Source organism: Nelumbo nucifera, chromosome 6 (assembly GCF_055504915.1).
Source record: "Nelumbo nucifera cultivar China Antique chromosome 6, China Antique-T2T, whole genome shotgun sequence".
NCBI classification, from domain to species: Eukaryota; Viridiplantae; Streptophyta; class Magnoliopsida; order Proteales; family Nelumbonaceae; genus Nelumbo; species Nelumbo nucifera.
In genome coordinates, this window is record NC_142654.1 from 39,030,702 (window position 1) to 39,049,180 (window position 18,479).

Genomic DNA, 18,479 nt, shown 5'->3' on the forward strand with positions numbered 1-18,479 from the left:
ATTTATGGGTTGAAAAAATTGCCTCGTGCTTGGTTTGGGAAGTTTAGTGAAGTGGTGAAAAATTTTGGAATGAAACAATGTCAGGTTGACCACTCAATGTTCAGCTATGATCCAAAAGTCGGAAAGATTTTATTAGTAGTCTATGTGGATGATATTGTCATAATTGGCAGTGACAAATTGGGGATTAATAAACTAAAGGTCTTTGTACAAAACCATTTTCAAACAAAAGACCTTGGGACGTTGAAGTATTTCTTGGGTATAGAAGTTGTCAAATCAAAACAAGGTGTAAACCTGTGTCGAAGAAAATATGTTCTTGATCTACTGGATGAAACAGGACTGTTGGGTGCAAAACCGGCTGAAACTCCCATGGAGCCAAATGCTAAGTTGAGCAATGATACAGGGGAAATATTTGATGATCCTGGAAGATACAGACGGTTAGTGGGGAAGCTGAACTATTTGACTATCACAAGACCAGACATCTCCTTTGCAGTCAGTGTGGTGAGCCAATTTATGCAGAACCCTCAGATACCTCACTGGGATGCAGTTCTTAGAATTGTAAGGTACCTGAAGGGAGCTCCAGGCCATGGGTTATTGTACAAACCAAGAGGAAGACTTGAGGTAATTGGGTATACAAATGTAGATTGGGCAGGCTCAGTGTCGGATAGAAGATCTAATACAGGTTACTGCACATTTCTTGGAGGAAATTTTGTGTCATGGAAGAGTAAGAAGCAGACGTTTGTGGCAAGGAGTAGTGCTGAAGCCAAATACAGAGCCATGGCACACACTACATGTGAATTAGTATGGCTGAGGAATCTCCTACAAGAAATACTGTGTGACAATCAAGCTGCACTCCACATCTCATCTAACCCTGTTTTTCATGAGAGAACGAAGCACATAGAGATTGATTGCCACTTTGCGAGGGAGAAGGTCCTTACTGGGGACATAAGAACAGAACATGTGGGCTTAGGTGATCAATGGGAGATTTGTTTACAAAAGGTTTAGACTCAGGGAGAGTGAACTATATATGCAACAAGCTGGGATTATATGACATATATTCTCCAGCTTGAGGGGGAGTGTTAGAGCTATCCAAATAAGGGTAGATTAGTCATTTTATTTCTTTTAAGTTATGTGCTTATGTGGCAGTTTTAATAGAGACTTTCTGTCCCATACTTAAGTGGGGGCAGTTTAGTCTTTATACAACTAATTAGAGGCTAATCTAAAATATGGTCGACTGATAGGGTTTACCCATCAGAATCAACTGTTCTTCTTCTTCTTCCTCCCTTCTCTCTACTGGTTCGAACTCCTTAGCACAGATGCTGAACAATAAGGATTTAGAAGCTTACAACTATGATTCCCACTATACTCTATAGTACCAAATTCTTTCTGAAGGTAATACTGTACTAAGGCAGCATATGCAGAGACAAGATTGAGATGAAGCCAATTGAATACCTGCCAGACCAGGCCCTCAGGATCAGCCAGTGCCTCTGGGAAGTCCTCATGCTGGTCCAAAGTGCGCAATTCAACACAGGTAAAGTTAAGAGCAGCCCCATGCTTCTTTAGCATTGAAGCAATTGCGGCATAACCATCCCGATTGCATGGATTGTAAAACCCAACAGTTAGTTCAGCAGCATGGCTGGCCGTCTTGTACCACCAATGGATACCTGATAACTAGTCATCAAAGAAAATCACAACTTAAAGATGAGATTGACATATGACTGGTAAAATAACTCAGAAGTTTGATCAAAGCCTAACTGTAGGGCTGTCAATGAGTCGGGTCTACCTGACAGAACCAAACCATCGAACCAATTATATTGGTTCTGGTTGTGGTTTTGTCCCAATTAATAATTGGGTCAGTACCAATTCTTGCTGTTCCAAACCAATTCAGGCCCTAACCGATTATATAGTTAATAACATATATGAAGGCCTCCAGGTTTTCTTGTAATTTTTGTAATACTTTGTCCAAAAGGGTAAATTTCATAGATAGTATATAAGATAATTTTGGTTAAAAACACTTACTTTATGAACAACATATAAACAGTTTACTATTCTACTGTCATATTTATTAAAGTTATATATTATCAAAATAAAGTTTTAAATTGTTATTTATTATATATAATTATAGATTTCAAGTCTAATCAGGTCAGACCCAATTGTCCCAATTAATAATTGGGATGGTTCCGGGTCTGTCATATGGACCCAATTAATAATCAGTTTGGGACTGGTACACCCTGTCCAGAACCAGACCTGACCCATTGACAGCTCTACCTAACTGCCAAATCCAATGGTCTTTACAGGGTCAAACTTGACATTTATACACCATTTTAGGATCTCTAATGATCATTGTGGCAGTCTTCTTTTACCATTTTGTTTCCTTCAAAGGACTTCGTATCAAATTATTAAAATGATACTAAAATAATAAAAAGGTACAAATGAACCAGAGTAATAGCATCTTAACATGGATGATGACTACTAGTAGTTTTTATTTAAAGGCTTTATAAAGATCTACAATGTAACAGAATATGGTCTCTTAACAGTTGCATTAGCTATTAAAGGAACCACTACTAAATGCTGGTCCCTGTTATCCAGGGTCCTGGGAGGGATGAACAGGTTATGGTCCTAATCTTGGCTGCTTCAGACTTAAACCTGTTTTATCATATGCTTGTGATTTGACCCTTCCACAAAGCTTGCACACCATGTGTTTTGGCTTTTCAAATACAAATTTTAATAACTTGACAACCAACCACCAATTGTCTCTTGTTCCCTGACTACTACATATAAACCACCAAGATAGCAATGTTACCTATTGGATCCTGTCCATTTTGGGTAAAGAAATTATGCCTTCATCTAAGAAATACAGGAAAATGACAGCTAACCTTTGCAGCAATGCAGGTACCCTCAAAAGCCAGCTTGGCCAGAAAAAGTACACGGTCAGCATGGTCAATCAAAACTTGAGAGTACCATTTAAGGAAAAACCTTCCATAATAACTATCATAATCTCCTCCGTCACAAAAGAATCCTGTTTCATGTGGCTTGGAATTATAAGAACCTGCATTATCAGGTCCTCTACCCCAAAAAGAATGTCCCCTAGCTTCTGCTGCTCTTCTCAAACTTTTCAACAAATACTGATCATAGCACTGCAAAAGTAGTTTTGAAACCATGTTAAATCATCAAAAGAATTGCACATATTCCAATATGAATGTAATATCTCTCGGAGTGCTAAAAGTGCTAATGGAAAAAAAATAATAAGCTGAGAATTTTTTTTTTTTTTATAAGTATAAGCTGAGAATTTGTTTGAAAAGTCTGATCTAGATTTGTTTGCCGAACTGAACCTGTTGAGAGAGCTGAGAAGAAGAAGAAGAGGAAGAAGAAGAGAGGAGAGTCTGATGTGTTCGAATGGGCACTATTCATCAACCGGCACTGTTCACTAATATAGGAGCAATACATAATTTACATGAAAGGACCAGGATGCCCCTGATTAGTGATGGGACACCCAGTCTAATAAAACACAAGATACAATTAGGCCCAGTTACTAAGGCCCATTAACTAGAGACTCTAATACCCAGCCCAGACAAGAGAATAACAACATATCAGCCGAACCAACACTCCTCCTCAAGCTAAGCATGGATGTCAATCATGTTTAGCTTGCCCAGTAAGTCTAAAAATTTCACTGTGGTTAGCCCTTTAGTTAAAACATTTGCAATTTGCATCTCTGAGGGAGTGTAAGGAATGCAGAGTTCTCCTATGACTATTCTTTCTCTAACAAAATGGCGGTCTATCTCAATATGTTTTATTCTATCATGTTGCACTGGTTTACTTGCAATGTTGATAGCAGCCTTGTTGTCGCAGTACAACTTGAGAGGATACTCAGTCTTCACTCCCAGTTCACCAAGAAGAATTTTAAGCCACAACAGTTCCGCAACACCATGAGCCATAGCTCGATATTCTGCCTCTGCACTAGACCTTGCAACAACATTTTGTTTTTTACTTCTCCATGTAACTAGATTTCCCCCAACAAAAGTGCAGTAACCTGAAGTTGACTTTCTGTCACCTACAGAACCAGCCCAATCTGCATCAGTATATCCTTCAACTTCAATTCTATTGTTTTTTTTTAACAGAATCCCTTTCCCAGGGCAAGACTTCAAATATCTGAGAATTCTTTCTACAACCTTCATGTGAGGAATTTTGGGATTGTGCATAAACTGGCTGACAACATGAACGACATAAGCAATGTCGGGACGAGTGAGGGACAAGTAAATTAACTTCCCCACCAACTTCTGGAATCTCTCCTTATCAGGGTAGTCCTCCCCCACTGACTCCTGTAGACCATGATTCGGTTCTATTAGAGTATCTGCTGGCCTGCACCCCAACATGCTTGTCTCTTGTAGAAGGTCAAGGATGTATTTTCGTTGACATATATAGATGCCCTCTTTGGATCTAGCAACTTCAATCCCTAGGAAGTACCTCAGTTGACCCAGGTCTTTGATTTCAAATTCAGCAGCTAGGACCTCCTTCAGTCTGTTGATCTCCTCCTTATCATCCCCAGTAATTACCATATCATCTACATAGACGATAAGAGCAGTAAGTTTCCCATTCCTCTTCTTTATAAATAGAGTATGATCTGCCCCACTTTGAGTATAACCACCTTTCTTCATGGCTCCACATAGCTTCTCAAACTAGGCACGAGGGGACTGTTTAAGGCCATATAGTGCCTTTCTCAGTCTACACACTTTTTTGCCAAATTCATAACCTGGTGGAGGATCCATGAATACCTCCTCATGTAGATCACCATTTAAAAAAGCATTCTTCACATCCAGCTGATGAAGCTCCCACGAGAAGTTTGCAGCTAATGAGAGTAGGACTCCGATAGTGTTGAGTTTTTCTACGGGAGCAAATCTTTCTTTGTAGTCAACTCCTTCCTTTTGAGTAAACCCCTTTGCCACGAGTCTAGCCTTGTATCTTTCAATGGACCCATCCTCCCTATGCTTCACGGTGAACACCCACTTGCATCCAACAGTACCTTTCCCTTCTGGTAGATCTACTAGTTCCCAAGTCCCTGCTTTCATCAAGGCCTTCATTTCTTCATTAATAGCCTCTTTCCACCTTGTGTCAGACACAACCTCAGAGTACCTAGTAGGAACATGCACAGAAGAGAGAGCAGACACAAAAGAACAATAACTAGGGGACAAGTGTGAGTAAGACACAAAATCCGCAATAGGGTATCTGATAGTACAAGAATGAGTAGATTTACGAAGTGCAATTGGAAGATCCAAGTCAGAGGAATTGATAGGATTACCTTGAGTTACTGAGACAGGTTGATCCAAGTCCAATTGGTTGTTGTCATAAGTTGGAGGGCTCTTCTTCCTTCTATTGTAGGTAACTCTGATATCTTTCTGCTGCCTGTTAGAGCCTTTAGTAACATTTTCCACACTAGTAGTAGCTGAGCCAATGGGAGCCTCACTAGATTCACCTGGGATACCACAACTAGGAGGATCAAGAGGAGAAGATGGAAGATCTGAGGCAGAGAGGGGTACAAAGAAATGGGGAATAGGAGAATCAACCAGAGGGTCCTCTTCCATCCTACTAGTCTCCCCCTGAAGAGGATCTGAGGAAGATTGAAAGTAGGATTGAGACTCAAAGAACACCACATCTTTTGTGACATATCTTTTCTTGGTGACTGGATCATAACACTCGTATCCCTTCTGAGTAGGAGAATAACCCAAGAAGATTCCCTTTGTAGCTTGAGGATCCAATTTTGTCTTCTTTGGATCCTTGACATGTATGAAACATACACACCCAAAGACCCTCGGTGGAAGAGAAAAAACAGGGAGATGAGGGCAAAGAACCGAAAATGGAGTCTTCATTCCCAAGACCTTAGATGGCATTCGGTTTATCAGATATGATGCAGTGAGGATTGCTTGAGACCAATAGCCTTTTGGAACCTTGTGCTAAAATAATAAAGTTCGTGTAGTCTCCAATAAGTGTCTATTCTTGCACTCAGCAACCCCATTCTGTTGGGGGGTACTAGCACAAGATGACTGGTGAATCATTTCCGCATCCTCCATAAACAAGTTTAAGGATCTTTTGAAATATTCGGCAGCATTATCTGACCTGAATTGCTTGATTTTCTTGCCAAATTGTGTTTCAATCATTTTGCAAAATGCCATGGTTACCCGCGACACTTCATCTCGTGTCTTTAATAAGTAGATCCATGTGCATCGAGAATAGTGGTCAATAAAACTGATAAAAGTATCGATAGCCATCCACAGAAACAATGGGAGAAGGACCCCAAACATCAGAATGCACTAAGTCAAAAGGTGCTTTAATTTCATTACTAGAAGTTGAGTACACAGTTCTACACTGTTTTGATAATTGACAGACTTCACAGACTAACTTTTGACTTGGCACACCTTGAAACAATTCCGGAAACAACATTTCCAATGACGAGAACTGTAAATGACCTAGTCTAGCATGCCACAGGTGCAGCTTAGATAATGACTCCACATTAGATTGACCACTAGTAGTAGATGTTTGAAGGGCTGAACTGATGTCTACATCCAGGTAGTAGAGGCCTCCACGCTCATGACCGCTCCCAATCGTTCTCTTCGTCAAACTGTCCTGAAAAACACAATGGGTAGGAAAAAAGGTTATGCTACAATTCAAGTTCTTGGTAAGTTTTGAAACAGATAAAAGATTTGAAGAGAGACTGGGAACATGTAAGACAGATTTGAGGGAGATGTCATTGCTTAGGTCAACCACTCCTTTCCCAGATATGGTAGAGAGGGAACCATCAACAACCTTCATCTTGTCTTGACCAGACATTAAATGATAGGAAGAGAATAAGGAAGACATGTGAGTCATGTGGTCAGTTGCACCGGAATCAGTAATCCAGGAGGCTGGATCAATGGAACTAGTTGCACTAAAGGCTGAAACAATACCTGATCTGGCAAGGGAGGTGGAAGCAAGAGAATTTGTCCTTAGGCGGGCCAGTGCCCGGCTAAGTAACTCTACCTCATCAGCTGTGAAATCCATAGGCCCATACTGGTAGTCTGTCCCGAAGAAGAGGAAGCAACTGTGGATGAGTGTTTGGAACCTCCATCGCTGTGACTTGCTGCTAGGTTCCCACTTGCCGAATGGCCCTTCTGGTGCTTCTTCTCTTTCCTCAATGCTGCTAGTTTCAAATGAGGGTAGAGAACCCAACAGTTCTCTTTCACATGTTTTTCTCCCCCACAGTGAGTACACCTCAGGTGTCACTTGTCAGAGAACTTGTTCCCCCTTTGGCTTGTAGAAATGAGAGTTGAATGTTCTATAGACTGCTCTACTGGTTTAGTCTGGGCATCAACTTGCATCCTCTTTCTTCTCACCTCTTCATTTCTCACAAGATAGTAGACATGGTGTAGATCAGGCATCTCATCTCTTCCCAGAATTTGGGACCTTATGTTCTCATATACTGGATTTAGGCCAGCCAAAAATTTGAATGCTCTACCCTCTTCAACTTGTTTGTCGTGTTTCTCCTTATCTCTGGCATTCTCCCAGTCTATGATGAGGTGGTGATCCATCTCTTCCCACAATCCTTCTAATGTAGCAAAGTATGTAGCAACACTCATGTCTCCCTACTTCAGGGCAGCAATATCTTGATTCAGTCTATAGATTCGGGCATTATTCTTTTTCTGCCCATAGGTCTTAGACACCTTCTCCCATATCTTGGCAGCTGTGGAGAAGTGTTGAACCGTCCTAGCTACCCTGGGAGTCATTGAAGCAAGCAGCCAAGACATGACTGTAGCATTCTCTCTTCTCCAAACAGCATATTCAGCACTCCCTATTTCGGGTTCTTTCTTCTGCCCGTCCAAATAGCCTGTAAGATCCCAGGATGTGATAAAGAGCATAGCCGAAACAGATCATTCCCTAAAGTTGTATTCATCAAGTAACACACTTGTTATCTGTAGGCTGTGCAAATTAGGGTTCTCCAGATTAGGAGACCTCCCACTAGTCCTAACATCTCTAGAAGAAACTTCCCCAGATATGGAAGACATCTTCTCCGACTTGCAAGAGTACCAAAACTGTCACACGGGTTATGTGAAACCTCTTCAGACTTCCGGACCTTGCAGCACTGTAATCTCAGACCTGAGGGTCTGTTTTAGGGCTGTAATACCCTCTGCTGTACTGCTCCACTCACTGCTGTCGCAAGCTGCCACTTACAGTTGAAGTGCCGAGCCAAAAAAAAAAAAAAAAAACTCTGCTGTGTTTGGCCACTGTTGCCGCAACCCTGACCTAGCTGTTATGGCTTCTACCACACACCAATCACTGCTATCGCAGGTTAACCTTCACCCACGAACTGCTCTAGGACTGCTCAAATCAGTCCTCTCTTCTAGATCTGTTTTACACAGATCTCACATAGCCGAATGGCTACTCCTTGCTCTATGTATCTCTTAGGGCATCAGCTACTGGGACTAACTCCCCTTGGGCCCTACAATCAAGGGAAACCTTAGGTATAGGTTCTGCTGTATTCTATGACCAGACCTAGGGTTTCTTTGCAGTACCAAGATAGAGAGAGAAGTGCGAGACAGCTGCTGTAATCAGTCGAGAGAGGTGTTCTACGACCAGACCTAGAGCTCTGATACCATGTTTGCCGAACTGAACCTGTTGAGAGAGCTGAGAAGAAGAGAGGAGAGTCTGATGTGTTCGAATGGACTGTTCACTAATATAAGAGCAATACATAATTTACATGAAAGGACCAGAATGCCCCTGATTAGTGATGGGACACCCAGTCTAATAAAACACAAAATACAATTAAGCCCAGTTACTAAGGCCCGTTAACTAGAGACTCTAATACCCAGCCCAGACAAGAGAATAACAACATATCAGCCGAACCAACAAGATTAATGAAATACTTTTATGCTTGCTTATCAAAATCTAGATGAATCATATATTTTAACCACAATAAAAGTTGGAGTCATCCTATTAATGTTAAAGCTGGGGTCTGGTAATACACGACTGTATATGGGTCTAGGGCCTCCACCACTTTCCACCTGTCCTATGTTTTGGAGCATCAGAATGCACCATCAGACAGGCCCTACTTGTAATATCAGCTGGAACAAAATTTAGCTGGTACAGAAGGTTCTAACCCTATGAAATTACTGTATTTAAGGGTCAGTCCACAGACACAAACCAGTTTTAACTACAAGAGAAGGGACTTGAACAAGACCTGAACAGTGAACAGACTCTTCCCCCATTTTTGAATTTTTTTATTCATTTTTTTGGACTAAAATAAGGTCTCTACCCCTTTTTATTCTTAATTTTTTTCTGAGTTTTTCATTCCTTTTCTTGGACTAAATGCCCCTCTTATAGGGGCTCTTCCCCCCTTTTCTTTTCTTCCAAGTAAATTTTTGTACGGACTGAAACAGGTTTCCACCACCTTCTATTCCTTTATTTCTCAATTTTTTTGTGATCTCCCGTTCTTTTTCTTGCACAGCAACAGGGGCTCCATCCTCCTTATCTCATTCTTCTAATTTAATTTTTCCCCTCCTTATTCTAGGACCAAATGGGGGCAGATGCCCCTTCTAGTTGTTTAATTGGTTATTTTGCAAATTTCTTTTAGTCAGCAATTGCTCCATGCTCCATTAAATATTTATTTCATTACAATATTGTGTTTGGGATATTGATAAGTTGATATCAATATATTTGAAATACCATTTTTCTCATAGATTTGAAGATTTTCTATGTTTTGACATGAAATTTGTATTATCTAGTAAGATCATTGCCTCGATGTGTATGCCTCACCACATCAGCAGTTCACCATGAGATCATTTTAAAACTATTGGATCACAATACAGTCAAATTGAATAAGAATAACTTGCCGGGAACGAGTGTAACTCATGATCATAATTGAACAGTCATAATGACTGAAAGACACACATATAAATATATAGATGTACATCCAAAGTGAAAGACCATCTAAAGTAGTCAAATACTGAATTAGAAAGCTACCTGGAATTCACCAATGCCAGGATATCTCCATCCATGCTTTACAGGATAAGAAGGATAGCGTAGCTCTCCACAGGGACCTAATCCAACTTCTATCTCAGAAATGATCTCATCCTCGAAAAATTCATCAAATTCTATACGGAAACTTCTCATGTAGTCAAAGTAAACCTACATGTAATTTATTACAGAATGCCAATGCTAAAAAATCAGTAGAAATAATCTTTGCCTGGTCAAATGTGATATTTTTTATTGATAGGTCAAAAGTGATACTTTAAACAGATCTAATAATGAAAAATTAAGAAGCGAATAGAGCCATCCAGAAAACAATTATTATGTTAACATAATTGTTCTCATCTAGGTGAAATAGTTCTCATTTCACTTAGCATGTTGTCCAATGCTGGTTTGGATAAATACGTTGTTTCCAGACTGCAGTCCTAAGGTCCTATATGACTTGGATATATAAATTCACTAGAAGGAATACTATAAAGAAATCCCTTATAGAAATCAAGTCATTTGAAAGAACATAGGGTGAGCAATGGAGTCATTCAAAAGAACCTAGGAGTAGCTCCAATAGGTGATAAAATGAGAGAAAGTAGGCTAAGTGGTTTGGTCATGTGCATAGAAGACCACGAAAAGCACCTATAAGAATAATTGATCTGTTGCAAGTTGAAGGGGCTAGAAGGGCTAAGGGTAGGCAAAAAAGGACATGGATCTAAGTAGTTAGAAATGATTTAAGTGCCCATAATTTAACAATAGATTGGCATTACAGAATGGAATGGTGAAACAGGATTCATGTTACCGACCCCATATGGTTGGGATAAGGCTTAGGTGAATGATGATGATGATAAAATCCCTTGTAGACATGTGCTATAATTGATAATATGAAAGCATAGTTGATTAAAACAACAGGATTATAAGAAAAAGATTGTAACTAATTCATTTTGTGAGACAAGATAAATAAAACAATAGCTGCAATTACCACAAATACAATGAGTTTCATATACAATTTATGGTGACCTGCCAGGCGAGCCCGCTGACTTGTCCCAAAGATATGTTGTCAGCCCAAGATCTCCGGAGCATTAATGCCTCGACCATTAGACCGGCCTACCGCACCGCACGCACTAGAGTTATTCGGATGGACTGTAACCCCCGTGCAAATTACGTAACTGATGTAATAAATCACCCGACTAAGTGGAAACAGCTCCGTGAGAAGATGAGACCTGTTGTAAGGAGGCTTAGACCACTAACGCCTATATAAAGTCCTCATTTCTACCTGTGAAGGTACGTGCGATTACAAGCTCTCTCATTCTCTAAAAAGACATTTTAAGAAACTTTCTGACTTAAGCATCGGAGTGCCCACCTCGGGTAGAGATATAGCCCAGTCACTCTAATCCTCCTTGCAAAACACAACAGCTCGGCCCTAACAAGGTACTATCTGAATCAGGGTCCGAGTAACCTGACATAAGGGAGCAGCCAAATCACACTACATCACCTAACCTTTAACAAGGCACCATTGAATCTATCAAACCAAGCTCGAGGAGATTGTTTGAGACCATACAAAGCTTTAGTAAGCTTACAAACACTCCCCTTAGGCAAATATCCATAGAAGCCAAGAGGTATATCCATGTATATTTCCTCATGAAGATCACCATTAAGGAATGCATTATTGATGTATGACTTATAAAGGACAAGAGTAATGGGTTGCAAGGGGCAGAAGAACTCTAATGGATGTCATCTTGGCAATAGGAGAAAAAGTCTCCCCATAGTCGACCCTACAAGTTTGAGTGCAACCTTTAGCTACAAGTCTCACCTTATACCTTTCTATATCATCACCCGCCTTGTAATTCACTATAAACACCCACTTACAACCAATATAAAAACCAATAGGTGTCTTCCCCATAATTCTTAAGTAAGGCATCCATCTTTTCTTGGATAGCAATCTTCCACTCAAGTTGCTCTATTGCTTTAGCCATATTCCTTGGAATAGACATGGATGCAACAAATGCAAGAAAGGATTTATATGCAAGAGTTAACTAATTATAAGAGATATGCTAGGCAAGGTTCAAAGTTTCGGAAACGCCAAGTGTATCAGAAAGGCAATTTTAAGAGATGTAGCGGGATACGCCTTGGATACGCATGCATATCAGAGAAAAATTAAGATACGCATAGATACACATGAAAATACTATAAATACTTCAATAAATCATACATATACATCAATAACACTAAATATAAGGCCTCAATGAGGTATACATACATTAAATTAATATATTTTAATGGTTTTATGAAGAAATACATTGTAGTTAATTATAATTTCATTAAAAAACCTATACTTAACTATAATTTATAAATTATAATTCTAAAGTTTTATGGGATGGGAAAAACCCAACTATCCTATCCAACAATAAAAGATGCATCGGCACAACTTCTAAGTGAAAATATAATTAATATTATTTGTTATTTAAATAATTACTATTTATTTTTATTTAAAAAAATTATAAAAAATCAAAAATAAATAAACATTGTACAATATATTCAAAATAATAATTATTAAAGAAGATATTTCAAATGCTCTATGGATATTATAGATCATCCATAGAATTATAATATATTCAATCATTGTAACCAAATGATAGAATATAATTATTTATTATTTATCTTTAGTAATCGATCAAGACTACAGTCAGTCTTGAATCCAAAAAGGTTTCAGATGGAGAAAAGAAGAAGAAAAGGAGAAAAGGAGGAGAAGCAAAAGTACACAAGGGTTTAGAAAGGAGAGGGACAGATTGATTGAATCTGCCGCCCCACTCTTAATATTTATATGTTATGTTCACTAATTGTAGAAAAAGGCAGAATTGCCCTTAATGCTTACATGGCAAATAAAACAATAATAAGTTGAAATAACAAGCTGTCTGAAATAACTACCAACTAACACTGATATAACTAACAAAGATTACATGTGCTGTCATACGAACACAGTGGGGACCACAGCTGTGAGGCCCACATCAGTGTTCTCTACACTCCCCCTCAAGTTGGGAATAGATATTTGTCATTCCCAACTTGCATAGATCTGCCTCTAACTTCTTCCTTGGAACAGCCTTGGTGAGAAGATCTACGAGCTGCATGTTGGAGGTGATATACGGGAGACACACTTCTTGAGATGAGACCCCTTCTTTGACAAAATGTCGATAAACTTCGATGTGTTTAGTTTTGTCATGCTACACCAGATTGTGATCTATATTAATAGCCACCTGATTATCACAATACAACATCAAGGGCTTCTCATAATCAATACCCAACTCTTCAAGTAGTGACTTCAGCCATAGGATTTCAGCCACTCCATTAGCCATCGATCTGTATTCAGCTTCAGCACTAGAGCGAGAAACAACACTTTGTTTCTTACTCCTCCAAGAGACAAGGTTACCTCCTACAAAGGCACAATATCCAAAGGTAGACCTCCTGTCATCAGCACTCCCAGCCCAATCAACATTTGTATAGACCTCTACCTTCATGTGATCATTATTCTTGAACAATATACCTCTACCTGGACATCTCTTCGAGTATGCTAATATTCTCTCAACTGCAAGGAGATGAGTAGTTCTAGGGGAATGATGTACTGGCTGAAACCACTGACTGCATAATTGATGTCTGGTCGTGTGAGACAAAGATATAAGAGTTTTCCAACCAACCGTTGGAACATAGCTTTGTCTTCAAGAGGCTCTCCACCCTTTGCACTGATCTTGTGATTCTGTTCAATGGGTGTATCTGCAGGCTTGACACCTAACTTTCCAGTTTCTGCTAACAGATCTAGAACATACTTCCTTTGAGAAATAAAGATCCCATGTTTAGATCTAGGAACCTCAATACCCAAAAAGTATCGTAGTGCACCAAGATCTTTCACCTCAAACTCTTGATGAAGGAGTCGTTTGAGGGACTCAATCTCACTATTATCATTCCCTGTCACTACAATATCATCCACATATACAGCAAGCAAGGTTAAAGAAGAGTTCACTCTTTTAACGAACAATGTATGGTCTGACTGGGCCTATACATAGCCGAATTTTCCAAGGGCTAGTTTGAATCTATCAAACCAAGCTCTGGGGATTGCTTTAGTCCATACAATGCTTTATTCAGTCGGCAAACCTTCTTACCTGTCCCTGCATCATAAAATCCAGGGGGTAATTGCATGTAGACTTCTTCCTGTAAGTCTTCATTCAAAAAGGCATTTTTAACATCCATCTGGAACAAAGGCCAAGAATAACTCGCTGCAAGGGCTAACAGAATTCGATTAGTGGTCATCTTTGCTACTGGGGCAAAAGTCTCCAAGTAGTCTATACCATAAGTCTGAGTAAATCCTTTTGCAACCAACCGGGCTTTATACCTTTCAATGGAACCATCAACATTATGTTTCACAGTAAATACCCATCTACATCCAACCGGTTTCTTTCCTTTGGGTTGGTCAACTAGCTCCCAAGTATTATTTCTCCAAAGGGCATCCATTTCAACCTTCATTGTCTTTCCACTTATGAACTGACAAGGCTTCTTGCACTGTTCTGGGGATAGGAATATCAGCAATTGAAGTGAAAAAGGACCTGGAAGAGGGAGAGAGGCGACCATAGGACAGAAACTGGGAAATGCAGTGAGCTGTGGATGTGGTGCAACGTCGTTTCCCTTTACGGACTGCAATGGGGAGATCAAAGTCATCCGAAGGAAGGGAAGTAGCAACAGTGGAAGGTATCTCAGTGAGACTTGGATCTGATAAGGGGACTGTAGTACCTGGATCTGGATCCGCAGAAGGAACTGGGGCTGGCCTGGACTGCTGATGACCGAAATCAACCTGCCTCCACCGCCTGTGATAGACTTTCAACTCCTGACACCTCTGACAACCCTCCCCATTACAGCCCTCATCACTCAATGGAATGGGTAAAGGAACCTCAGATGAGTTAACCCCACTCTCACTGCTCTCCCCCTGAGGAAAAAGGCCCAAATTCTCACTACTCTCCCCCTGAGGAGAAACCCTAAGGTAATAGGGTACCTCCTCAAAGAAAGTGACATCCATCGAGGCAAATCTTCTCCTGGAAATAGGTTCATAGCAGCAATAACCCTTTTGAGTTTGTGCATAACGGAGAAAAATGCATTTGGAGGCCTTAGGGTAAAATTTGGAATGATGAGGGCCAAAAATCTGAACAAAGCAGGTGCAACCAAAGGTTTTAAGGGGAATAGTAAATAATTCCACATCTGGGTATAGAAGGGTAAATGGAGGCTTCATGTCAAGAACCCGTGAGGGAACCCGATTAATAAGATACACTGTTGTGAGAATAGCATCGCCCCAAAACGGATAGGCACATTGGAGGTAAAGATAATGCTTCTAGCCACCTCCAAAATGTGCCTATTCTTCCTCTCAGCAACCCCATTCTGCTGTGGTGTATAAGGACAAGTGCTCTGGTGAATAACCCCATGATCGGGTAGATAAGAGGCCAGTGGCTTGGCAAAGTATTCTTTTACATTATCAGATCTGAGGATTTTGATTTTGACCCTGAACTGGGTTAAAATCATCTAATGAAAGGTCTGGGTCAGAACGGGAACCTCATCTCGAGAACGCATAAGGTAAACCCAAGAAAAACGGGTATAGTCATCAACAACCAATAGGAAATATCTGTACCTCCCACAGAAGGGATGTGATACGGGCCCCAAACATCGGTGTGCACAACATCAAAAGAATTACTACTTCTTTTATTACTCAAGGAATAAGATGTTCTACAATGCTTTGCAAGCTCACAACTCTCACATCTCAAATTTGACATCTCAACAGACTCAAACAAATTAGGAAACAGATTCTTCAAAGACCGAAATGATAAATGACCTAACCGATTATGCCAAAGCATAACCAGACTCACAGACTGAGAAACAAAAGACTTCTTATCCACATGCTCTTTCCAATGAGAACTCTCTCCAAGCAGATAGATCCCATTCATCTCACGGCCAGTCCCAATCACCTTCTTTGTCTCTAAATCCTGAAAAACACACCGGTCAGGGAAAAAGGTTACTGAACAGTTCTGGTGTTTTGTAATACTACTGACTAAAAGTAAATTAGTATCAAGTTTAGAAACATGCAAGACTGAGGATAAGGAGATAGTATCAGACAACTTGATGTCTCCCTTGCCAGAAATGGGAACAAGGGAACCATCAACAATGGATACTTTATCTCTAACCAGAAGATAAGTGATAAGTAGTGAACAGTGATGGCAAGCTAGTCATATGGTCAAATGCACCTAAGTCTATTACCCAACAATGTTCAGTGTTACCTGGAGATGAAGCATGGTAAGCTGAGGCCCGAGTACCTGAATGAGCAAAGGCTGATGTGGCATGGGATGATGATGACTGAGATGACTGAGCTGAATTCCCAACCTCCTTTTCCAACTGTATTAGGGCAGCCCGAATAGCAGGTAAGGTGTCTAGGGGCGTGCCTTTTGTGCCCGATGAGGATGCAGAATCGGTATTAACAGCCATATGAGCATTACCCCTTTTGTTCCGTAGTTTTGCTGGGACTAAATGAGGGTGTAGCTTCCAACATGTATCTTTAGTATGCTTGGGTTTCTTGCAATGTTCACACACTAGATCCCGCTTATCTTCCTTCTTCATGTCCCTTTCTATATCACCCCCAGACTTAGGTTTAACTGCTGCTAGGGCTGGGGGGAAGGGCTGATGCTGCATCATTACTTTTCTCCTAGTCTCTTCACTATGCACCAAAGAGTAGGCTTGAGATAAGGTCACAATGTCTCTTGTCAGTATTTGCTGTCTCACAATGTCATAATCATAATTCAGACCAGCCAGGAATTCAAACACCCTATTGGTCTCAACTTGCTTTCTATGGGTCTGTGCATCTTTCGGACTTTCCCACTCAAGAGTCTCCAGATGGTTAATTTCATGCCACAGAGATTTCAAAGTAGAGAAATAAACAGAGACTGGTTTCTCTCCTTGTTTGAGGTTATTTACCTCACACTTCAATTCATAGGCTCTAGCAACATTAAGGGGTTGGGAGTAGGTCTCTTTCATGACATCCCAGATCTCCTTAGTTGTTTTTGCCTACAAATAATTTCGGCTGATATGTGGCTGCATAGAGTTGCACAGCCATGTCATAACCAAGTAGTTCTCCTGAACCCACTTGGTATACATTGGATCCTCCTTGGAAGGTTCTTTCACATCTCCCAATAGGTAGCTAAGCTTTCCTCTTCCCCCAATAGCCATCATGGCTGATTGGGCCCATTCTAAATAATTGGATCCATCAAATCTCACAGTTGTAATCTGAAACGCAGTCTTAGACATATTACCAGAACTGTTGTTCCCAAAAACACCTTCCCCCTGATTCTTGAACTCCATTCTTGGTTAAGAATCAGTAATTAAAAACTATTAGAGCTACTGCAATAGAAAACAGCACTTAAATAACTTATCATAGTCAGAATTCTGTACAAGTTCAGTTCAGATCTGATCTGAAACCAACCGGCAGTTCAGAATGTAAGCAGTCCAATAAAGGTTCTCACCCCAAAACAGGCTTTAAAGCCAAAACAGGTCTAGAAACCACTTAGAAAACAATTTGTAATGCTGAAGCAGATTTAGGGTTTGATCGTAGGGTTAAGGAAACCTTTGTGAGAACATAAACAATGTTCAGCCGCACCTTCCAAATAGGTTCACATTCAAATCTGGTCGTAGGGTTAATGACAAACCCTAAAAAAAATCAGAAAAACCTGATCGCCTCTGAGAAAATAAAGGAGAGTTCAGCTGCTCCTCCTAGATAGGTCCAACCTATCTTTGACTGACAATGATCTCAAGGAAAAATAAAAAACTTACCCAGAAAACTCTAATCACTACCTTCAATCTCGGCCTGAACCCTAATATTGATCCTTTTAACCTTCTATGATTCTTCCTGATTACCAAAACACTCTCCAAGCCTCTACAAGCCTTCGGACAACTACTAAACCCTTTTGGTAACCTCCAAGAATTAGCCGACGAACAGTTCTTTGTAAGCTTCCAGCCCTAGGCAGTTCTCATGTGGTCGACTGGACTAGACACACATGAGAAACCCTAGATAGGCTCTGATACCAAGTAGTCGATCAAGACTACAATCAGTCTTGAATCCAAAAAGGTTTCGGATGGAGAAAAGAAGAAGAAAAGAAGGAGAAAAGGAGGAGAAGCAGAAGTACACAAGTGTTTAGAAAGGAGAGGGACAGATTGATTGAATCTGCCGCCCCACTCTTAATATTTATATGTTATGTTCACTAATTGTAGAAAAAGGCAGAATTGCCCTTAAGGCTTACATGGCAAATAAAACAATAATAAGCTGAAATAACAAGCTGTCTGAAATAACTACCAACTAACACCGATATAACTAACAAAGATTACATGTGCTGTCATACGAACACAGTGGGGACCACAGCCGTGGGGCCCACATCAGTGTTCTCTACATCTTTTAATTATAAAATGTAAAAAAAAAAAATACT

The 18,479-nt window shown here is 40.2% G+C and overlaps 1 protein-coding gene across 3 annotated transcripts in view; it reads right to left on the minus strand.

The window, feature by feature from the left end:
• Window positions 1-18,479, minus strand: part of LOC104586384 (beta-amylase 2, chloroplastic-like) — a 57,905-nt gene that overhangs the window by 29,584 nt on the left and 9,842 nt on the right. For 2 of the 3 annotated variants that reach the window (XR_733447.3, XM_010243599.3), the window contains exons 7-9: window positions 9,985-10,149; window positions 2,874-3,134; window positions 1,450-1,668 (exon numbers count right to left, since the gene is read on the minus strand). Coding sequence is in view for 2 of the 3 variants with exons in the window: in XM_010243599.3 (XP_010241901.1) it covers window positions 1,450-1,668; window positions 2,874-3,134; window positions 9,985-10,149 (645 nt within the window). In the remaining variant the exon portion in view is untranslated. The remainder of the gene's footprint in view (window positions 1-1,449; window positions 1,669-2,873; window positions 3,135-9,984; window positions 10,150-18,479) is intronic. The other variant, XM_088889509.1, reaches the window with a different exon arrangement.